The sequence below is a fragment of the Dromiciops gliroides genome, chromosome 1, assembly GCF_019393635.1.
Source record: "Dromiciops gliroides isolate mDroGli1 chromosome 1, mDroGli1.pri, whole genome shotgun sequence".
Lineage (NCBI taxonomy): Eukaryota > Metazoa > Chordata > Mammalia > Microbiotheria > Microbiotheriidae > Dromiciops > Dromiciops gliroides.
Window position 1 is genome coordinate 173966433 of NC_057861.1, and position 24824 is coordinate 173991256.

Here is a 24824-nt window from a genome sequence, read left to right on the forward strand (position 1 = left end):
CTTGGAAGATGAAGTCTAATCTCTTTCCTAGATCATGGTTTTCAGGTAGACCAATAATTTTCAAATTATCTCTCCTGGACCTATTTTCCAGGTCAGTAGTTTTTCCAAGAAGATATTTCACATTGCCCTCTATTTTTTTATTCATTTGGATTTGCTTTATTGTGTCTTGGTTTCTCATAATGTCACTAGCTTCCATTTGTTCAATCCTAATTCTTAGGCAATTATTTTTGTCAGAGAGCTTTTGAACCTCCTTTTCCATTTGGCCAATTTATCTTTTCATGCTTTTGACTTTTTTCTCATGTCTTTCCTGCATCACCCTCATTCCTCTTTACATTTTTCTCTACCTCTCTAACTTTATCTTCAAAGTCCTTTTTGAGCTCCTCTATGGCCTGAGACCAATTCATATTTTTCTTGGAAGATTTTGATATAGAGGCCCTGATGTTGACATCTTCCTCTGAGGGTGCACCTCAATCTTCCTTGTCACTGAAGAAACTTTCTATGGTCCTCACCTTTCTCTTTCTGCTCATCTTGCCTTTCTTTTACTTGACTTTTAGCTCCTTAAAGTGGGGCACTGTTTCCAGACTACAGTATCCCAAGCCTCTGAAGTCCCAGGTAGTATGATTTAAGGAGGATCAGGTTCTTCACTCAACTGACCTGTTCCCTGGTTTGTAGATGATCCCAGACCAACTTGCTAATAAACCAGCTTTGTGTGTTGTGGTTGTTGACTCCGATGAGCCTGTGCCCCTCCCCTACCTGGGCCACTACTACTCAGACCTACCACCTGCTTCCCAGCAGGGTTGAAAAAACCAAGTTCTGCCTCAGCATCAGCATAGACCCCTGTAATCTCCCCCCTGCCAAGGGCTTAGCCCTTTCACCAGACAGTGAACTTAGTTCCAGACAACACTGGTGCTTCAGCTAATTCAGAGGCTCTGGAGGGGTCTCTTTCTCAGGCGAGGCCTTCCTGGGACTAGATCTGTGTTAGGGTGACTGTGGGGTTGGGCTCCATTCCTGTCTCAGAATAACAGCTCCCTCCTTCCAACCTTCCAAGCCATCCTTGTTTGGAAGATGATTTCAGCACATTCTTCTATGGATTTTGCTGCTCCAGGAATTGTCCTATGGCTTTATTTGGATGTTTTTTGGAGTGATTGTGTCATGAGTTTGAGAGCTCACTGCCTTTCCTCCACCATATTGGCTCTGCCCTGGAAGTCTATTATTCACTTTCAACCATAAAATGTGCTTTTATAATATCATCTTTCTTCATTTTTTTGTTTGTTTTTTTGCAGGGCTATGGGGGTTAAGTGACTTGCCCAGGGTCACACAGCTAGTAAGTGTCAAGTGTTTGAGGCCGGATTTGAACTCAGATCCTCCTGAATCCAGGGCCGGTGCTTTATCCACTGCACCACCAGCTGCCCCCTATAATATTATCTTTCTTAATTGAGCTATAGGTGAAATATAACTCAAGGGAGACCAGTAAAAGAGGGTGAAGGTTCTCCTTCCCTCCTTTTCTGTATTTTAGTTGCAGTTACCATTGGGGACTGACTATATGCTAATTAATTATGCCAGTATTTCATCCCCTTCTCCCTGACAATAATCCAGCAAACCACAGTATCTCCTTCAATTTAAAGCAGAAGAATGAATGTAGTACCCTATTTTTGCTGTATAACAAAATAGCAACTTCTCTTCAGCTAGCTGACAATTCAGTTCAACAATTATAACAAAGCAAGCATTTATAAAATGCCTACTGCGTATAGGGCACTATGTTACACATTGGGGAGGAAAGACAGATGAAACATTGTGCTATCCCTACTCAAGATTAGGCTAGAGAATATAAGACCAGATAAAAATAGCTATAATAATACCAATGATGATATAGATTTCCAGATGTAATAGTAGGAGAAATTCAAGGGAAAAAAAAGGATCAATTTTGCCTGGAGATATCACAGAATGTCTCATGGAAGAGATAAGATGTCTGAGATGAGACGTGAGGGAAAGGAACGATTTCATAGAGTAGAAAAGAAAATTCTTGGCATGTGGAATGGTAGGTTCCAAGATAAAAAGCAGGAGAGTCAGAATAAGATCTAAAATGATTAATGAATGACCTCAAATGTATGTTATATAATATTGGGGAGCAATTTACCATAATGCTTAACAGGTTGGAACCACACTATAATCCAAGGCCTTGTCATGGGTTCATAGAATTGGAGATGGAAGTGACCTTAGATTTAGTTCTACTCTCTGATTTTATAGGCTATAAAACTAAGGGCCTGAGAGATAAATTAACTTGTCCCAAATCATCTAGATCACCAGGACCCAGCTCCTCTGACACTAGGACCAGTGCTCTTTGCATTGTATGATGCTGATCTTTCCTTCCCCTGCCTTCTCTGTATTCCACCAAGTCCCACTTGTGTTTGTTCTTTTCCTCCAGGCCTAATAGCTGATAAAACCCTCATTGCCCTCCCTTGCCTGTCCCCCAGGATTTGGGATGACTTAGATTTCTATTGATTGGACTTTTGTTAATTATAGGGTGTGGCCCTGTGTGTTGGGCATGAAGGCACTGTGGGAGTCAGGTGGAACCTAGAATCCTTGAGCTTTCCTGAAGACCATTAGCGTCTTGACTTATCAAAATAGGGGGAAGGAGGGGAAAAGAGGAACTGTGACAGTGGTCAGTAGCTTTAAGGAATGAGGAGAGATTGGGGGGGGGGGCTGGATACTGTAAAAGCACAGAAATAAGTAGCTCCCTTTATCTCTATTCCTTTTGAGCTCTCACCCATCTGAAGGAAAGTGTACCTCTCTATGTTGGGTTAAAAAGTTTATATTTTATTCTATAAATAATGAGGAGCTACTGAAAATTCTTGAGCAGGGTTATGATTCCTCATTATTGGGAAAACTCATCATCCTGCAAGTTGGAATCATACCTCATCACTACCTTCTTGCTCTGTGATTGGAGGGTGTAGTGATGGACTCCAAAACCTCTATCTAAGGACCTAGCACAGCCATCTCCTTATTTCCCTCCTGGCTACACTTCTTTTGGACTTCTCTGAATTTGCCACCATTCTTCACTTGGGTACCTTCCCCAGGTTCCTTCCACCTTGTCTGTTGTCTTCCCCCTTTAGATTGTAAGGTCCTTGAGGACAAGCACTATCATTTTTGCTTGTATTTGTATTCCCGGTGCTTAGCACAACACTTGGCACATAGTATGTGCATAATAAATGTTTTTTGACTGACCGGATTAGGAAGGATATATACACTATGTGAAGGACAAATTTGAAAAAAAAAGAAAAGACTGGTTGGAGGGGGGGGTTAGAAGGCTATTAAAACAAGCAAAAGGTAATTAATAATTAAGGCCTAAGGGCCTGCACAAGGATGTTGATGGTAGAAAGGAGAGGTGGTGAGGAAAGGTATTGAAAAGATGTAATTGACAGCATTTATCTGCTGATTGGATATGGGGGCAAAGGAAGAAGAAAAAGTCAAAGGTAATCCAGAATTTAGGTATACAGTTCTTGTTCAGTCATATCCAACTAGATACCAGAGTGCTTTTCCAAACAAAAACATAAATCTTATAACTTTACTATCTTCTTTCTACTGATTCAACTGCCCCCTCTATAAACGACATTTATTTTTAAATTAGTTTTATTTCCTTCTCCAGTGTGGCCCCACTTTACAGATGAGGTTCTAAGGCAAATGGGTTTAAGTGACTTGCCCAGAATGAGACACTTATTAAGTGTCTGAAGCTGGATTTGAACTCAGATCTTCCTAACTCCAGACCCAATGCTCTAACCACTGTACCACCTAGCTGCCCCCTAATTATATGATACACAGTAGTAAAATGATCATAATAATCTAATGTTTGATAAACCTAAAGATCCAAGCTTTGGGGATAAGAACTCAACACTGGTTAAAAATTGCTGGGAAAATTGAAAAGCAGTTTGGCAAAAACTAGACTCAGACTAACATCTCACACTGTATACCAAGATAAACTCAAAATTGATAAATGATCTAGATATAAAGGGTGATATAAGTAAATTGGGGGAGCATGGAAAAATGTATATGTCAGATCTATGGATAAGGGAAGATTTTCTGTCTAAACAAAAGGGGATTATAGGAAGTAAATATTTTTGATTACATGAAATTTAAAAGCTTTTGCACAAAAAAAATCAATGCAGTCAAAATTAGAAGGAAAACAGGAAACTGGGGGAAAATATTTGTAGCAAGTTTCTCTGAAAAAGGACTCATTTCTGAAACATATAAAGAATTGAGTCACATATACATATAAGAGCCATTCTTCATTTGGCAAATGGTGAGAACATATGAACAAAGAGTTTTCCAAAGAAGAAATCAGTTATCAATAGTCATATGAAAAAAATGCTCTAAATCACTAGGAGAAATGTAAACTAAAATAACTCTGAGATACTACTTTATACCTTGACAAACATGATAGAAAAGGAAAATGACAAATACTGGAGGGAATGTGGAAAAATTGGGACAGCAATGAACTGCTGGTGGAGTTGTGAGCTAGTCCACCCATTCTGAAGAATAATTTAGAACTCCACCCTAAGAGCTATAAGACTGCACACACTTTGATCCAGCAATATCACTGGTAGGTCTCTATCCCAGAGAGATCAAAGAAAAGGGAAAAGGACCTTTTTGTACAAAAAGATTTATAGCAGCTTTTTTTTGTGGTGGCAAAGAACTGTAAATTGAGGGGATACCCGTCATCAATTGGGGAATGGCTGAACAAATTGTATATGATTGTGATGGGATACTGTTGTACTATAAGAAATGATGAATAGGATAGTTTCAGAAAAACCTGGGAAGACTTCAGTAAACTAATGCGATGTGAAGTGAGCAGAACCAAGAGAACATTGTACTCAGTAACAGCAACACGTGGATGATCCATGTGAAAGACTCAGCTCTTCTGATAAAAAGAATTTAAAGGACACATGATGAAAAATGTTGTCCATATCCAGAGAAAGAACTGATGAAGTCTGAATGCAGGTTGAACTATGCTTTTTAAAACTTACTTTATTTTTTTCTTTTGTTTTGCAACATGGCTAATATGTAAATATGTTTTACATTACCTCATGTGTATAATCAAAATCAAATTGCTTGCTTTCTCAAGGATGGGAGGGTGGAAGAGAATTTGGAAATTTAAATTTAAATTTAAAATTAAAAAAATGGTTGTTAAAATTTTTTGACATGTAATTGGGAAAAATGTAATGAAAGAAATAAAACTAATTTAAAAATAAATATCATTTATAGAGGGGGCAGTTGAATCAGTAGAAGGAAGACAGTAAAGTTATAAGATTTATGTTTTTGTTTGTTTGTTTGTTTGGATTTTTGTGGGGTAGTGACGGTTTAGTGACTTGCCCAGGGTCACACAGCTAGTAAGTGTCAAGTGTCTGAGGCTGGATTTGAACTCGGGTCCTCCTGAATCCAAGACTGGTGCTTTATCCCCCGTGCCACCTAGCTGCCCCCTGAAAGTTATAAGATTTAGAGAGAAAAATATTTCAGTGGTTTCATAGTTACTATTGTTTAATATACTTTTAAACCTTAGCCTGATTAATTTTTATATTTGGGGATTAAGATTCCTGCAAAATCTCAAACTAAGGGCTTTTGGGCTCAAGCTCTATCAAGCTGAATTAATTTGTTTATTAGGTGTATATTTACAAAACAGTGAAATTATAGAAAGTGACCTTTGAAAGTCCATGAAGTGTCCTTATTTCATCTTGTGTTACGTTCTTTTTATTCTGGATATGCACAACTTTCAGACTGATGTAAATCTGTCTTCATAGTACCCTCTAGTGGCAAGAAAGTATACTTAACATAACTTGGGTTTAGCCTTGCTATATTGCCTCTAGTACTATAACTAGCTCTACAATGTGACCCAGTGCAATACTTATATATAAATCCATTTAGCAGTTGTAATGATGTAGCTTATTTGTAATTTTGGTGCTATAATATTATTTCGGGAGTTTGTAGGATTAGAATTATGGGCAGCATAATGTAAGAGAAAGAAGATTGGACTAGGAATCAAGAAACTTAGGGTTCTTATCCTGGATCTACTGTTTGTTTTATGACTGTTAGAAAATATATTTATTTTTCTGAGTCTTAGTTTTTGCAGCTATAAAATATGTAACATACTGTCTCTTGTCTCTTTCAATTCTGTTGGTTCTATGATTATATCACTGCATATGAAAAAATCGCATCGAGATCATAAGTAACAATTTTAAAAAAATTACAATGTAATTGAAACTTTGTTCTTTATTAAGAACTATTTCATGTTTTTCTTGGTGCAACAAATATGATATACTTTACACAAATTAAAACAAAGCACAATATGATTTTATAATAAAGGCTTTATTGTACTATTTTACATTTTAAATTATACAGTTTATAAACCTTTAATTGATGAGGAAAAAACTAAGCAAAGATACTAATATTTTGTTTTAGGAAATGTACTAGTGTATCTTATGAACCAGGTAACTTTCTCATTTGCTATTTTATCTTACTAATTTTATTAACTTGATTTTCTGTTCTCTTTTTAATGATATTAGCTAAGTATTTTTCAGTTTTATTTGTCTTTCCAAAGAACCAGATTTAAGTTTTATTTATCAATTTTGTTTTTTTTTTAAATTCTGACCTATTTCCCCTCTTTTGTCCTCATTTTAGATCTATTTGTTGGTTTTTAACTTTTAAATATTAATTTTATATTCAGTTCTTTAATTTCCCCTTTTTCTATTTTGTTAGTATTTGCTTGTGACTTCTTCATCCCAGAAGTTTTATATAGTTTCTTCATTATTATTTTCTTTTATGTATTTTTAAATTGTTTCTATTATTTGCTCTTTGACCTCCTTATTTAAGATTTCATTTTTAAGTCTCCAATTGAGTTTGCTTATTTTGTTTATGGTCCCTGAACTAATTTCTGTTTTTATCGTATATGCTGTATATAGATCATATATAAAGATAGATTTGCCTTTTTTCATTTATTTTCAGTATCTCCCTTAGTACATGGTTAAATTTTTATAAAAATTCCATGTGGTGCAGAGAAATATATTCTTTTGCTGTCCCATTTAGAAGATGCCATGTCTTTTAACTATTTTTTCCAGCCTTTTTTCAGTTCCATAGTTTCCCTTTTGTTTGTCTTTCTGTTAGATTTATCTAAAACTAAGAGGGATATTGAAGCCTCCTGTCACTATTGTATTACTGCCCATGTCTTCTCAAAGCTCAACTAATGTTACCTTTATGAATTTGGTTAAGGAATTTGGAGTGTATAAGTTTATTACTGGTACTGTTTTTTTGTTTGTGGTTCCTTTCAGCCTAATCTAGTTTTCTTATTTATCTCTTTTTTGTTTTTTGGATGTTTGTTTTTGCTTTGTCAGAAAGCATGATTAAAATTCCTGCTTTTTAAAATTCACTTGATATTCAGTACTTGATACTTTTGTCTATCCTGTCAATTGTATTTAATGTTTGACTTTGTTTTTTAAATATTTGTTGTAAGCAATAGATTGCATGGGTTTTTTTTCTTACCTGGTGTATCACTTTCTTTTTATTGTGTTGTTTAATCCATTCACATTTAAAGTTATGAGAGGTTTATATCTTCCTCTATTTGTTTTTAACATTTTTCCCTTCTTTTTCTGTAAAGACAGTATTTTATTCCTTTCATTACTTTAATATTTCTAGGTGGCCATGTTCCTACTTGCTTTTTCCCCCTCACCCTATGCTTGTTAATAATTTCCCTTTGGGATTTTTGTTTATTCTTTTTTCCCCTCCTGCTTGTATCTAGTTACATTCTTTCCCTCTGCCTTTTTTTCCTCTTCAGTCAAATAGATTTCCCCTTCCTTTCCTGTCCTCTCCTCTCCTCTCTTCTCCTTCAGCTAGTCATGTTCATTTTTTGCAACCCTTTCCAAAAAGTTTCTCACACTATCTTCATTAATCCCCCTCTCTGCCTACACTAGAACTTCATTCTCTTTCATGACCCCCATAGTTCATCTGGTCTTTCTACTTTTTTATATTTCTCATTTAATCAAAGCTTCCAAGGTATCTATTCTAAGCTCTCCTCTCTAGATACTGTCTTCCACTATTTTGTAGGATTGGATTTCCCCCTTTTCTATTGTGTCTTACTCCCAGAACAATGCTGGTTATTGCAGGTGTCTGAGATAATACTGTCCCATGGTAGGGACTTCCCCTGTCATGTCCCTGATTATGGAGCTTTTACTTAGATTTATACTCATGCCAAGTTAGCCCGCCTGCCCCCCCCCCCATTTTTCTTTCCTGTGTCCATGCTCTCCCATTCCCCCAGGTACCAATTACATTTAAGTATTCTAACCCCACCCCACTCCCACACACTCCATTTAGGCTCAGTAGACTTTTCAAGCACCAAATCCCCCCAGGCCCAACATGCGATGTAGGGTCTTCATCCTGTCTTTTCACCTATAGGAGCATTCAGCAGTAGAACCCTCTCCAACCACCAAAGTAAGGTCTCCTTACTTTCTTCTTCTTTTCAGTCTCCCCTCCCCCTCTTTTCTTCACCTGCTTTCCTGTAAGCTCTTTTCCTTCCCTGACCACAGAGGTCACTTCCTCATTGGTAGCCCTTGATTTTATGCCAAGCATATCACATACTTCTTTCTATCCCCCTATTTCCCTCCTCCTAACATAGCTCCACAAAACAAACAAACCGATTCACCTTTAGGCAGGTGTCACCATGTTCTGCCTCAAATGCTGTTTCCCTCTTCTCTCTAACTTCTGCTAGATTTCACTGACACATGTGTCGCCTGGTGTATATATAGAAAGAAGTATCTTACTGGTTTCTTTGTTGTCACTGTGCTGCCATTGTGGTCCTTTGTTGATGCATTTATTCACTACTCCTGCACTTCTCATGTCTGGAGGATTTGAGAACCAAATAATATCTTCAGTTCTCATTTTCTTTCTAGAGCTCTTCTCTGTTCTTCAATGTCCACTCTTTTTTATGTATGGTTAAACTCAGATTTGGATGATATATCATCCTGGGCTTCATCTTGAGCTCCATCCCTTTTTGGAACACATTTTTCCATTTCCTCCTACAGTTTCTAGTGGGTACAGAATTGTCTTGCGTTTTTCAAATTTCCTTTCCTTTGAAGTTGAAGGTCTTTCTCCAGATGACTTACAAAATTTGTTTCTGAATTGAATTAGAGTTTGCAGCCTTAGTTTTTGGTTTTTGGTTTTGTTTTGTTTTTCTGGAGGTTATCTGAATTCTTTCCTTTGGAATTTAGTTTTATGTGTTCAGAAGTTCTGGGCGGTTCTCTTCTATTATTTCCTTCATTAAAGTGTTAAGCCCTTTGTTATATGTTTCTGGGAAACCTATGATGCTTAGATTGTTTCTATACATCCTATATCAAGATCAGTGTGCTTTGCATAGTGAGCATATTTTCTTTTAATATTACTGGTTTTTGCTTCTCTTCTAGATTGCCCTCTCTTGTGACTTGTGCTTTCTCTTTCATTTCTTTGGTGAGGTTTGCCATTGCAGATTTAGGTTTTTCTGTTTCATTCAATGCTGGCTCATTTTCTTTTATTTTATAATATTTATTTGTAGGTACCTAAATTCTTTTTCTAGGTCTGAAGGCCATATTTCTTTCTGTTGTTACTGTTTTTCCTACTGATTTATCTGTTTTTTATTCAAGATCTGAATTTTTCTTCCTGAAATCTTCAATTATTTCAGATGATTTTTTTTTTTTGCAGGGCAGTGGGGGTTAAGTGACTTACCCAGGGTCACACAGCTAGTAAGTGTCAAGTGTCTGAGGCCGGATTTGAACTCAGGTACTCCTGAATCCAGGGCTGGTGCTTAATCCACTGCGCCACCTAGCTGCCCCCAATCTTCAATTATTTCAATCTTTATTTCCCTTAATTTTCCTTTTTGCTTAATTTCTGACTGTCCTTTTTGATTGTTCTTTCCTTGGGCAGTGGATCTGAAAATAGAATTTTCAATGATTTGGTGTAGTGCTAAACAAATCCCCCCCCCCCCCCCCATCATACACAGTGTGTTGTCTTGGTATTCTGTCCTGTTCCTGAGTTTTGTAGTAATGGTACTATAGAATTAATTGTCTGTCCCAGCAGTTGGAATTCAGAGCTTTGCAGTGCTGGTATTTCAGGGGATCATTTGCCATTGAAGGGCATTGCTCACCTGACTACATTTTGTGGCCAGGACAGGTTTCGGCAGCCTGAAGTCAGGATATCAGTGGCACCGGAAAAAGGGAGGGAGGACTGGATTGTAAAGGGTGGGTTTTGCCCTAAGCTTTGTTTGACTAGTTCAGTCTTGCTGCCAGTGGCTTGGGAGGTGGAGAGAGGTATTAATTGAACTCAGGGTCAGTGAGTCTCAGTTTTGGGGTTCTTTTTTAATCTTCTGTTGTATTCTGGGTGAACTAGACTATAGAAATGGCTGAAGTTACTTCTGAGAGGTTGTGGAAAAACATCTAGTGTGTGGCCTGTAAGTCCCTCTTGCATATGTCTTATTTTTATTCAGTTGTTGCTCCATTGACACCCCCATTAGACTGTGGGTTCTTTGAGAGCAGAGATTACTTTTTTACTTTTCTTTGTATCCTGAGCACTTAGCGCATGGCCTGGCAGAAAGTACCTTTTTAATAAATGCTTATTGACTTGATTGGACTTTCTGCTTGTGTACCCTCTGGCAAGTCACTTGACATCTCTGAACCTCAGCTTGACTCTAAGTCTGTGATGCTGTGATCATTAGGTTAAATGAGTTTGTGAAGGCCTTTATGCTGCCTGCACAAATGTAGAAGCAAACTAATTTTGCTTTCAGGAGACTTCTCTTGTTTTCTGGGAGGAAGGAAATGCCATATTCATTTACATATAAGGAAATTTAGGTGGTATATAAATACACAATGATTTGGTATCACCAAAAATTAGTGCAAGCAAGAAAGGTCTCTTGAAGGAGGTGGCCCTTGAACTGAACCTTAAAGCAGAGATAGATTCTAGGAAGTGGATGGAATGAGGGAGAGCATTTTAGCCATGCCAGCCCAAAGGCATGGAGTTGGGGCATGAAATGGTGTGTACCGGGAATGGCAAGTCAGCTGGTTAGGCTGCAGTGTAGTGTAACATCTAATCACTCTGTATAAAACAGTTGGATTGTGAAAGGCTCTGAGTGCTAAAAGGAAGAGTTTCTATTTTATCCTAGAGGTATGGAAGCCACTGAAGTTTCTTGAGCATGGGAGTAACAGGATTAGACCTTCATTTAGGAATGTTAGCTTTGTGCTTACTAGAGGCCAGATTGGAAGGAGTTGAGATTAGTGCATGAGGGTATGATTTTCATTATTGTGGATATAGATGTGTGTAACATCTTCTTTCCCTCAACTGTCTTAAAGTATGTAACTTGTACACAAAGATGCTTCTTATCCGATTTTAAATCAAGATTTAAATTAGTCTTTGAGTCTAAACTTTTAACCTTTCATTGAAAAGATCTATTTGTAACACAAGTAAATGGTTATGTGGATTTAAGCTTTTAAAAATTTTTTGGCATTATGTCATTGTCATACATTTGGTTTTATTGATGATTAAAATAGCTACTAGCAGCTAACATTAAGCTAGAAGGCTCTTGTTCAGATGTATAATGAGTGAAAGTAGGAGTAATGCTTTATTCAGTGGTATAAATAGTACAGTCACATATGGTAACTTGAAAATTCAGATGGTGATTCAATAAACACGAGGCTCCTTTTACAGTTCATTTTAAAAGTAGTTAATAAAAATTTTATTATTGATTTTACATCTTTGTCACTTAAATATTTTTAAGGAAGGAATGAATATGGAAGTACATGAGGTAAAGAACAAGGGAGGTCTTCAGTAATATAGTACAAAAGAATGATGAGGTTATAGATTTCAATTAAGAAATATACAAATGGCATTTCTTTTTGTAAATCACATTTGCTGTAATTCCTTATTTATGTTTTTGTACTTTATTGCCAAATATTTTAATTGCTTCTAATTATAATTTTTAATGAAACATCATAAGATTTATATTTGGAAGGCATCTTAGACATCTATTAGTCATAGAATCTTTTATTTAGATGAGGGAGAAAGCAAGGAATAAGCATTTATATAGCACCAGGTGACTGTTACAAATGTCATTTCATTCAGTCTTCAGAATAACGCTGCAAGGCAGGTGCTTTCTGAGTATCTGTGGCCAGATTTGAACTTGAGTCTTATTGACTGTAGACCCATAACGGTACCTTAGTAGTCATCTAATCTAAACCTCTTATTGAAATATGAGGGAATTGAGACCCAGAGAGCTTATGATTTTCTCCTGGGTCACATAGATATTAAATAAAATAGGTAGGATTCAAACAGACTTTCTGAGGCCAAATTCAATCTTTTCATTATACTACAAGATGTTTGTTTCTAAATAAAATCATGAAACATCATTTTTAACTTATTTCAAGTCATTTGTATGTCTTCATATTATTTTCCCCTATGCAAACCTTTTATTATTATACTCTATTACTTAAAAGATTAGAACATTAGTTTCTCCCTTTGAGAAACAAGTATATTACAAAATCTAATAAATACAGAATATTCAAGTTTGGCAGTAGGCTGAAGTTTAGTTTTGTGATCATTAGGTTAAATGAGTTTGTGAAGAAATTTTTAACATAAACATAATTATAAGTGGTATACATAACATACTACAGTTAGCAAACTATTTTCTGTATAATTTTTGAATGAACTATTGCTGTTTTAATTACCAATAGAGCACTGGACCTGGAGTCAGGAAGATATGAGTTCGAACTTTGCCTCAGACACTCAGTATCTTTGTGCCCCTGGTCAAGGCACTTAACCTCTTTCTGCCTCAGTTTTCTCAACTGTAAAATGCAATGTAAAATAGACCCTACCTACATTTATGTTAATGCTAATTATTATTATTATTATCTACTAAATATTAATGTACATCATTGCCATCATTACGAGTTACTGTATCTATTTAAAGATAAAACTTGATTTTAAAAATATTCTATAACTTATGAGGCTGTGAATGAAACTGTTCTCTCCAACGACATCAGTAATCTCTTTATTCCTAAATCTAATTGCCTTTTATGACCATTCTGTAGCATTTGACATCTTTTTTCTAGATAGGGCCTTCTTGGATTTTTGTTTTTTCTTTTCTTCTTATGTAGCAGGCCCAATTCTTTTTGGTCTCCTTTTCATAATCATTATCCATGTCCTGTACTAATGTATAAGTATACTCGGTGATTTAGACCTGGCCTTCTCTTTCCATACTCTCTCTTCGATCTCCTTATTTCCCATGAATTCAACTATCATCTCCTTAACAAATGATTTCTAAATCTACATGTCCAACCCTTATTACTCTCTTGAGCTCCAGTACTACCTCTCCAACTATCCTGCTGATTATCTCTACCTAAATTTCATAAGTTTAGCATGTCTAATGAGCTTTTGCCTGTTTCTTTTTTTAAGTGATTCAATGGCAGTTTATTCCCTTTAATATGAGATACTTAAACAGAAAATCACAAAAAGTTCTTCCTTTGACAGATGCAGGGAGGCAATGTGGATATATGACTTCTATGGTCCTTACTACTAGTTAAGTGTGTGTGATATTGGGCAAGTCATTTGCCCATTTGTTGAAGTGTTTGACAATGACCTCCAAAGCTCCCTTCCTGCTCTAGATATTCTAATTAACAAGCTTCCATTTCCTTATTCCTCTAGCGTCCTTTCAACTAATTAATTCACTATTCAAGACCTCACTTTATGTTTTTTTCTATTTGACCCATGAACAGAAATCTTTTCTCTAAAGTGTACTTTAGTCCTAACACAACTTAAGAATTAGAACCAAATAAAGCATGGCTTTGTGTGTCAGATTAGTCCAGAACAATGACTCCATTGAACTCCCTATACTAGGCTAATTTTTAAAGAAGAAACTTTGTTAGTTTAATTGAAAGAGTGACTTGATCCAGGAAGATGGGGGACTCCAACCAGAATCTTGGGCTGTTATTCTGGAACTCCACCTAGTGAAGTTGAGAAGACCCTCCATGACCAAAAGCATGGCAATAGTCTGTCCCGAAAATTGTCTCTATATTTCTCACCTTTCTTTCTTTTTTCTATTGAGGCAGTCATTACTGTTGTTCCAAGTTTGAACCCTAGGAGTTGATTCTTTGCTCTTACTTCCTTCACCCCATTTAGCAAATCAATTGTGTCAGGTATTTGTTGTCCCATAGTCCTTATTGTTGATTTATGATAAAAGGCTGGCTTTGTTAGTTTTTTGCTGCCTTAACGGCTCTTTTTCAACAAAATATCTTCCATTCACCGTAAAAAATAATTTAAGATTCATTGAAAATATAACTGACATATCCTTATTTCAAGGAAGCACTGATTAAAAAAAAAACAACCCACAACATCTGGCAAGGCATAAAATAGGAAACTGAATGTTCACCAGAGATGATTACTATTGTGATGCAAAATGATCCAGCCCAGAGTCCAAAATGAAGAGTGAATTCTCTATGAATATTTAGGTTTTTCTGCTGTTACTATTTATGGATCATATTGTGACTGATAGCAATCCTGGGACATGGCAGAAATTCCCGGAAGACATTGTTCATTCACAAATACTTAGCCTGAGCATCAACAAAGGAAAGACCCAAGTGGGATCAGAATGTATTTTGTTAAAGTTATGACAGACATTTGGGTAGAAAATCTACAGAACTTTTTCTCTCAGTATGTCTATCTGAGATATACAGTATAGATGAACAGACATTTGGGTTAGGAGTTGAATAGGAAGGAGAGAGCAAGATTGCCTTCAGGATATTGCAAGGTTCCTTCCACAGTTCCCAAGGAAAGAAAGTCCCATCTTTAATACTGCCATTCTCTTTATATTGCTGTTTAGTAGTCAGACATGGAATATAATAATCCCTGAAGAAATAAAAACATATCACACAGAGGTCATTGAAGAAGCACATGGTGGGGTGTGAGCAGACTGAAATATATAACCATTGCAGATCTTCAAAGAACAGGAGTGAAGGTCTCAAAGACATGTATGATAAGAAGAAAAAGAGCTAGCAGTGGCTAACAGACTGATATTCAATTGCTCCACTGGCACTGTAACAGTGAAAAATAAAAACTGAGGAATACCTTTTCTATATTGATGAAGACCTGGGCAAGCCCTGTTAAGAACTGATTATTGGAGAGAAATTCCAAGTTGATAAAATTGAATATCCCCTCTGCCTAGCATAGTGCTAGGCATGTGGTAGGCATGTAATGCTTGTTGATTGATGGTTAATTTAACATAACTTCTCTTGAATCTTTTCCCTTCTCATACTACAACCATCCTAAACTAGGGGACTATTGTGGTAGTTGCCTAATTAGTCAGTCTCTCCCTCTCTAGCTGGTCTTCAAAAAAGGGTCAAATTGATATTCCTCAAATGCAAGTCTGACCTTGCCACTTCCTTGTTTGAGAAATTTCAGTGGCTCCCCATTGCCTCTTGGGTTAAGATACAAATTCCTCTGTTGGCACTTAAAGACCTTCATTACCTGACCCAATCTCCTTTTCCAGGCTGATTATTCATCTTTCCCTCCCCCAACTTCATAGACTTGTATAATATGAACATAGAACCTTAAATTTTAATTTCTAAACCCTAATTATGTTTATATTACTAATTTTAAAGTATACTAGACATTTCATTCTTTTTTTCCATTAGATTAGGATAATGTACTCTAGCATTTATTATATAATCAGTGTTTAAAGCACTATGCTTGGGTTTTTAACCTGGGGTACATGAACTTGGTATTTTTTTTAATGATAACTGTATTTCGGTATAACTGATTTCCGTTGCAATTCTGTGTATTTTATTTTAATATATTTTAAAACATTCTGAGAAAGTTCCATAGACTTAATCAGCTTTCTAGAGGTCTATGACCTGCAAAAATTTTTTTTAAATGGTTTAAAACTCTTGATACAAGCTAATCTCAGCTTTTGTTTGCTTATTCACCTCTGGTTCTGTTTTATGTAAATATAATGGAGAAAAATGATACCATATCTTTATAATTTATCATTGAACAGATGAAGAAAACTACTCATAAAAATTTATCACAAGAAGTCAAATTCCTAAATTATAAGAGATATGCTATACATTGTAGTTACAAGGAATAGCTCTTCCCCCAACTGAACTAAGAACAAAATGACTTACAGGAAAAGGGATCTTATGGTCCCCTCCCACCCTGCCTCTCCCCCCACCCCCCAGCTCTTAGTATTAGTTAGTGGGAAGACTTTATACTTCTGAAAAGTGCTACAAATTTTGTTATTTAAATAAATTATATAGTGAAAGTCATTCTTACCACACTATTTGATAAAGGCATACCCTTCATGCTTAGTTCTCATTTGATGAAAGAATGTAGGGATTGTAATGCTACCTTTTTTTTTTTTTTATCAAAATGCTTTGCTCTTGGCCTTTGTGTATTATTTCCTTACATAGTCAGCATTTTACAAAAGGGGAAAGGTGAATGGTGTTGTCTCTCCCCAGGGTCACAAATTGGATTAATAGCAGAACAAGGAATATAACTTTAATAACTTAACTCTATTTTTTCCACTAGGTAGTTATGATTCTTAAATAAGATCATACTATAATACATATACTACTGAACTGAGTCCTTCTCAGATAATTGCTACAGACTGAGTACTCTCTATTAAAAATTGATATTGTCCAAAATGGGTAATAAGACCTCACAGATAATTCTCATGAAATGGCTGAGTCTTTTAGTTCCATTGAAATTTAAAATCCCCCAAATTCCTCAGATCCTTTTAATTCCTTGATGTGTTCCTTTGTTATTGTTTGGTATAAATCAATCATTCTCTTCCTTGCCTTTTTTCATGAAAAAAATAATAACCTGTGAATATGAGACAATTGATTCCAGGATTTTGTCTTTTCTTGATAATTGTACTTATTTATCTTTCTTGTTCTTTTATCGGGTATTTGCAAGTCAAATATTCTGCTTTCCTCTCTTTCATTTGTTTATTTGTTTATTTGTTTTTGAAATTACTCAAATACCTTTCTTTTGTTGAATATTCATCTTTGTTCATTGATTATTAGGCTGTTTTGTAAGGTGTTTGATTTGGAGTTGCCCCTTGAGATCTATTGACTTTTGGATTATATTATTCAATCCTGTCTCTGATTTCCTTTAACTACAGCATAATCCTATGTTATTTGATTTGCTCATCTTTCATATTCAAAGGTTTTCGTTTTGATTGCTTACAAAATTTTTTGTTAGTGAAATTGTTCAATTTAACTTCTAACTCTCTCTTTCTCCACATACACACACACACACACACACACACACACACACTCTTTTTCTCTCTCATTTGCACACACACATATACATCTTAGAATTTTTTTATGAAAGGATTTCATTTTTTGATAGTGATCTGTGAATTCTCTCAATTAGTGCCTTGTTATCTGTATTCAGAAATTTTGGAAAGTTTTCTGTTATTGTTTCTTTCCTGTGTTTATAGTGATTAAAGAATGATTTTAAAATATGAAAATGTTTATTTAACAAGCAAATGCTTTTTCCTAACAATTAGGGCATAGAATCATAGCTTTTATTTTTAATTACCAGTGCTTCTCTACTTATGGATGTTGTATTGATTAATATATCTTTTATGCTTTTCTTAGACAAAATTGAAGAAGCACAGAAAGAACTTAACGAGGCAGAAGATTCCCAAAAAGGTGAGTCTAATTCAGGTGAGCGCAGAAGAAAAGATGGATGGATTTCACTGCATGGCTCCTTTAGGCAACTGTTTCATAGTTTGTCATACTGAAAATGGACCTACCTTAAAATCACTTAATGATAACCAAAATTCAGGCTTATGCTTCTGTGTTTTTGGAGGTAGCACAGATTTGAAAATATTCCTATTTAATTTGAAAAATAAGTTTTAGTGATCATCTCCTGTTTGATGGTATCAACAATTTGGAAAACCCTCCCAATGAGAACTGATGCTGATCCTTGAGGGAAGGAGCTGGCTCTCCTTTCACTTGTATATGTATCCCTAGTGCTTGCACTTAGGAAACACTAGATAAATGCTTGTTAGTGGCATAATATTGGGAGAAACATCTGTTATATTCGTTTTCATAATTTGACTACACGACAATCCAATTGTTTTGTTTGGGTTGTTTTTTTTTTTTTTTGGTCATTACATTTCTCTGATGATAGCATTTATCCCACTTTTCTTGCATAATAACTATAGTACAGGGGCAGCTAGGTGGCTCAGTGGATAGAACACCGGCCCTGGAGTCAGGAGTACCTGAGTTCAAATCCGGCCTCAGACACTTGACAGTTACTAGCTATGTGACCCTGGGCAAGTCACTTAACCCCAACTGCCTCACTAAAATAAATAAATAAATAAATAACTATAGTACAGTCTGCTTATGCCTACCCTTACTCTCCCTTCTATTGCCCTTTGGGTGTTCTTTGGAGTAGTCTCTGATGTGTAGCTGTAACATTACCAGAAGAATATTGGTGATAAATAGGTGATTTGTTTCAAGAGAAATTTGAGGCTATTAAAAAGTATGGATTTTTTTCAGAGCTTAGACTGTTCTCTTGTTCCATTCTGAGCCTCATTCATTGTCCACGTATAATGTTTGTACTTATAAATGTATTAATGGGTAGACTCTACACGTTTCCACCCAAGTTCTATCATAATTTGGATAACCAGTATTCTTCAACTTTTTGTTTTTCCCTGCATAAATAATTAGGCCAAATTATTAAAATTATTTTAGATCTCATTTTGGAAGTTCTACATTGTTTCTAGCCTTGATACAATCAGTGTGATGTACTCTGAAGCCAAGGCACATGGAGGACTTTTTCACATTAGGGAATGTTCTTGCATTTGGACACTGTTATGTATTTTCCATTATGGTGGCAAAAATCTTTTGTTTCATGTTTCAGTTGATATTAATAACTAGAGGACTAATAAACAAGCTTATATTTCTTTTTTAATCTATCCAATAATCTTATACTTTTTTTAGTACATGTATGAGACACATTTTGTTGGAGAAGAGCCTTTAAGATTGCATCTTACTCTATTGAAACAAATAATTTTTAATAGACAACAGATACAATGGGATTTGTATTTTGAACTGTCAGTCATTTGTATGACTGTAAATGGTTTCCTATTGAGTATTGTTTGCCCATTCCATTTTCATGTTTCCATCAAGGATTCTTGTATGTTTATCATTCTCATAAAGATTTTGCAGAGATAAGAAAGATTGCCAAAATACATTAGCATCTTAATCAAGCACATATTATATTATACCACTTCTAAATTATCCCTTTCTTTTCTTATTTCTTTTTGTCAAGTCTCCTTAAAAATAGTCACAGAATTGACATAATACTGGGCAAGTTATATTGATTGTAGAATTTATTTTATGATTTATGTGTTCTTTCCATAGAGATCTCAATTTTCTTTTTCTTTTGAAATATTTTTTAACTTTGCACTTAACAAACACCAAATAAAGAACATTTTCAGATATAAAGTAGAACAAAGGTATGATTGTATATAAAACAAAATACTTCTGTTTATAAATATTTTTATAAATATTTGAGAAACAGAAATGCTCAATATTTGTTAAATTATAAATTAAACTTGTTTACAAAGCCGTCTTTACCTCTACTTCCTTTTCAACTTCCTTCTTTTCTTTGCATTTTCCTTTCAATACTTTAATAACCTTTTCTTTTGTTTTGGCAACACTATCTATACCCTTACTCTCTAAATTACACCCTCTCCCTTGAGAAAAAGAAAAACAAAACTTTTGCAATAAATAAGTATGGTCAAGCCAAACATTAGCCATGTTTGAAAATATAGCATTGAGTTTATCACCTTTCCATTAGGAAGGGGATAGCTTGCTGTATCAGTGGTCTTCTGGTCATTGATCATAGTTCTGAAGTCTCTCAAAATTGTCTTGCTCTACAATGTTGTTGTTATTGTATAAATTATTCTCCTGGTTCTGTTCACTTCACGCTGGATCAGATCATATGAATCTTCTCAAGGTTTTCTGAAACTGTTCCTTCTATCATTTCTTGCAATTCATAGACCATAATTTGTTCAGCCATTTCCCAATTGAGAGACAGTTCCTTAGTTTCTAGTTCTTTGCTATAAGAAAAAAGAGCTGCTATAATGTTGTACATTTGGGTTGTTCTTTTTCTTTGATCTCTTAGTGGTTAGAAATTTAATGGTGTGGGGCAGCTAGGTGGCGCAGTGGATAGAGCACCAGCTCTGGAGTCAGGAGTACCTGAGTTCAAATCCAGCCTCAGACACTTAACACTTACTAGCTGTGTGACCCTGGGCAAGTCACTTAACCCCAATTGCCTCACTAAAAAAAAAAAAAAAAAAGAAGAAGAAAAAAAAAGAAATTTAATGGTGATAATACTGGGTCAAGAAAGTATATACAATTTTTTTACCTTTGAGGTATAATTCCAAATTGCTTTCCCCAATATCAGCTCAGCTTTCTTTCTGTCTTTTCTATTGACCTTTGCTTTTTTAAAAGGGTGTGAAATTAGTTCTTTTGTCATGAAACCTATTCTTAAAATTAGTAATAGCAATCTTTTTGCTTTCATTGTTAAGATGAGTCAGATACTAGAAGTTATTTTTCACTTTTGTCTGGATTTCTTTGGTGGGAGAAGACACATAATCAGGATTAAAGTTATCATTAATATAAAGGAAGCAAAATGAGAGAAATCTAGGTCTAGGGAAAAACCAGAGAAGCTCTGGTTCCAGAACCACAGGCCATGGGCCACAGGGCTCATGTTTGTCTAGATCAGTAGGTGAAGGAGGCAATATAAACAGTAATGACATGTGTGCATGCATGTGCATGTGTATCAATTTATATGTATACACATATATACATAAAAATATGCATATATATACATGTGTAGAGATATATATGGTGTGTTTATATATACATGCATGTGTGTACCTACACATACATACATACATACATACACATGCATATATACACACAACCAAAATTTTGGTAGAATTTTGTTTGTGGTGGAGTAGCTAGGTCTGCAGCATTGAAATATACAAAAGGTGAGTGAAGGAAGCAGAAGCACAGTAAGTACAGAAGTACATAAAACTTGGAAGGCCAGAGAGAGAAGGATCTTTCTCATCTAGGAGGCTAGGAAGGGGGGGCATCTGATAGTCCTTGATCAATAAGTCTGAATCAAAAGATACACAGGGCTGAAGATCATGAACAGAGAGTGAGCTGTTGGAACTATAAAAGAAGGCATTGCCCCAGGACCCCAGGTTTGTTATACTTAGGCCTAAATTTGGGGAAACAAATTCTGGAAGGCTGGACACATCAACAGTTTTCCCAAACAAAATCAACGAAAGAGAGCAAATGGGAACTGAAGCAGGATCTGTGGACAAGACATAGTAGAAGGCAGCAGTCAGGAAAGGAGAGCCAAGTTAGATTAAGGCCTAATTAAAAAAAAAAAGATTAAGGCCTAATTCCTTTAAAATGGTAGTTAGTAGGGGCAGCTAGGTGGCACAGTGGATAGAGCACCGGCCCTGGAGTCAGGAGTACCTGAGTTCAAATCTGGCCTCAGACATTTAACACTTACTAGCTGTGTGACTGACCCTGGGCAAGTCACTTAACCCCAATTGCCTCACTAAAATTAATTAATTAATTAATTAATTAATTAATAAAATAAAATGGCAGTTTGTGCCAGCAGTAATGGTTGATCTTATAAACTCTGTTTTTGTTTTTCCTCCACATCATTGTTTAGTTCTCTGTAGTATGTAGTTCAGCATTTATAGTTAACCATAATGTTATCTTGTTTTATAATATTTTATAGCACATTGATGTATATTGTAGGGAAATTATTTCTAGATATCAAAAGCCAAATTTAACCAAAAGCACATATCAGGAATAAAGCAATAGAATATTTCAAGAAGAAAATGGGATTATATCTAGATTAATAAATGATCGGGTCTTTTGTAAATTCCAGGTCTTTCCTTAAGAATCTCTAATTGTAATATTTATTTTGCAAAACCACTTAATTTTCCAAAGTTCTTTTTAAATTATTACTAATACCATAGCATTTTGGTATAAATACCAATATTTATCTTTTATAAAAATCTCCATGTCTTAAGGAAGAAAGAATAACACCACCAGTCCAGGACATTCTCAGCAAGCAGGCTTAGCACAGCACCCTCTGCCAAAAAAAAGACAGGACTCCATCAGGAACTTTGATCCAACACCCCTGCCTTACCTTTTCCCAAGCCACCCTAGAAGACCAGCAGGATCAGTAGACCAGAATTTTCCCACACACAAGGTCCTCTGCCAGGGGAGTAGATTCTAGCTGTAGCACCCCTCCCCTCCTTCCTTTAAGGTAGAATGACTAAGTCCAACATACTTGACTCTCACCCAGCAAAAATACCTCTTGGAGACTGTGTACTTTATTTTTCATCTGTCCTCACTACTATTATATCTAATAATTCCTCTTCACTCATGATAGAATGTATTAGCATCTTTATGTGTGATTTATGTGGAATGGAGGTCATAGGATTTAAGGAAGCAGAGGAAGTGAGAGGTTAGGGAATTTGAGAGAATGTCAACATTGGATGTTGAATTCCCCGGATATAAGGGCAGGGTTTGTGGAGGGGAGGAAAACTTATCTTTCTACAGCCTCTCTCAGAGCCATCACCAGCTCCTAAAGGTTTAATTATTATCTCTATGCTAGTGACTCCCAATTCTATATATCTTGCCCTGTTATCTCTCCTGAGTTTCAATCTAACATCATCAGTTGCCTTTTGGCCATTTCAAATGGGGTATTCTGGAGACATCTCAAACCCAGGCTTGTTTTTTCTTTCCAGACCTATCCTTTTTTTCCCAACCTTCCTATTTCTGTTGAAGGTGCCATCCTTCTTTGAGACTCCTAGGTTGATAAATCACAGTGTTATTCTGAACTCTTCACTTTCTTTCCCTCTACAGATCCAGTTATTTGTACAGTCTTGCTATTTCCAACCCCACACTTCCCTTGAGTTTATCCTTCTGAGTTTTCTGATAGTGGTGTTACCAGTCTTCCATATTAATAATTTTACAGTCATCTTTGATTCTTTTCTCTCTTTAGTCTTACATACCTAATCTATTATTAGGTCCTATCAATTATTCTTGCAATGTCTATCTATCTATATATACATATTCTCTTTTGCCTTTCATTCTCATTTCTTCTTCCCATGACCATTTTAATGACCTCCTAAATGGTTTTTCTTCCTAATTGGTGTTAAAAAATTAATTATTAATAGCTATAACTAACCTGGAAAAATATAATAACTGGACTTATGAAAAATTATGATTATATGAAAAATTATAGGTTTAGAAAAATTATAAGTGGGCCGTAAGTCCCTTCGTGGTCGTCATTAAAACGTTACATTGTAGTGATAGTTTTCAATATTTGTTTTTATAAGATTTCTAGTTTCAAATTTTTCTTCCTCCCTCCCTGCTCCCCAAGACAGCAAGCAATCTGATTTCAGTTTTATATATATGTGTGTATACACACACACACACACACACACACACACACACACACACACAATCACATTAAACATATTTCTGCATTAGTCCTGCTGTGAAAGAAGAATCAGAACAAAAGGGAAAAATCTCAAAAAAGAAAAACAAAAAAAAATGTAGAAATAGTATGGTTCAATCTGCATCTAGATCCCACAGTTCTTTTTTTCTGGATTTGGAGAGCATTTTCCCAATGTCTGCTTCTAGCCTACATTTCCAAATTTATCTCAGACAGATCTTCACGTAGTTCATTTTCCAGTGAAACTGAATCATTCTTTGTCACACACCTTCATGATATCCTCTGACATCTCTGCCATTTGAAGTACCTTCTTCCAAAGCCCAATTTAGTTTCAACATTTCACTCGAGCTTTTCCTTTATCCCTTTGCCCAGTTAAAAATAATTTTTCCCTCCTAAAATTTTCCAGAACATTTTAGAATACTCCTTAATACTTGACTTTCATTCTTAAATCGTATTTGGGTACATGTCTTGTTCATTCTAATTTCAACTGATAGAATCAGAAATAAGTTTTATTTTATTTGTAGGCTGACAGCAGTATCTCTAACAAATTATCCTGGAGATAAAGTGGAATTGGGAGAGGACTCAGATGTGTCATTTCTTTTAGGAAATAAGAACTTGAATTTTTCCTTAAATGTTTCTAGGTCATTGTTTAAATGGCTATTTTTCAGGAAGTACTAAAATTAAGGTATGTCTAATAATAAATAGTACTGCATATTTATAATCTGGGGGAATGGTAAAGAGGCAATTTATTGTTACTTAAGTACCCAATGTGAGTTTAAAAGGTATGCTGTCAAGCTAGGAAATTTTTGTAAGCTTAGAAATATCAGAGGTCCAAAGATCATTGTTTCTTCTTGGGGGAAGTTTCCTTAATTATAATCTGTACCCACATAATAATAACAACAACAGTAATAATAGTTGACATTTATATTGTGCTTTACAATTCACAAAGCATTCGCATACATCATTTCTTATAGTCCTTACAACAACTCTGTGAAGCAGTATTTTACAGATGAGGAAGTAATAGCTGATTTAAATAATTCTTAACTGTAGATTTATCTTTAGAAAATATTATTTGTGGGGCAGCCAGGTGGTGCAGTGGATAAAGCACCAGTCCTGGATTCTGGAGGACCTGAGTTCAAATCCAGTCTCAGACACTTGACACTTACTAGCTGTGTGACCCTGGGCAAGCCACTTAACCCTCATTGCCCCGCAATAAAAGAAAAAGAAAAAGAAAAAATATTATTTGTACAGATGAA

General features: G+C 35.5%; 1 protein-coding gene across 1 annotated transcript in view; it reads left to right on the forward strand.

Annotated features, from left to right (window-relative positions):
• Window positions 1-24824, forward strand: part of HIVEP1 (HIVEP zinc finger 1) — a 181774-nt gene that overhangs the window by 77957 nt on the left and 78993 nt on the right. Inside the window, 1 exon segment of the mRNA XM_043976628.1 lies at window positions 17655-17708. Within this exon segment, the coding sequence (XP_043832563.1) occupies window positions 17655-17708 (54 nt within the window).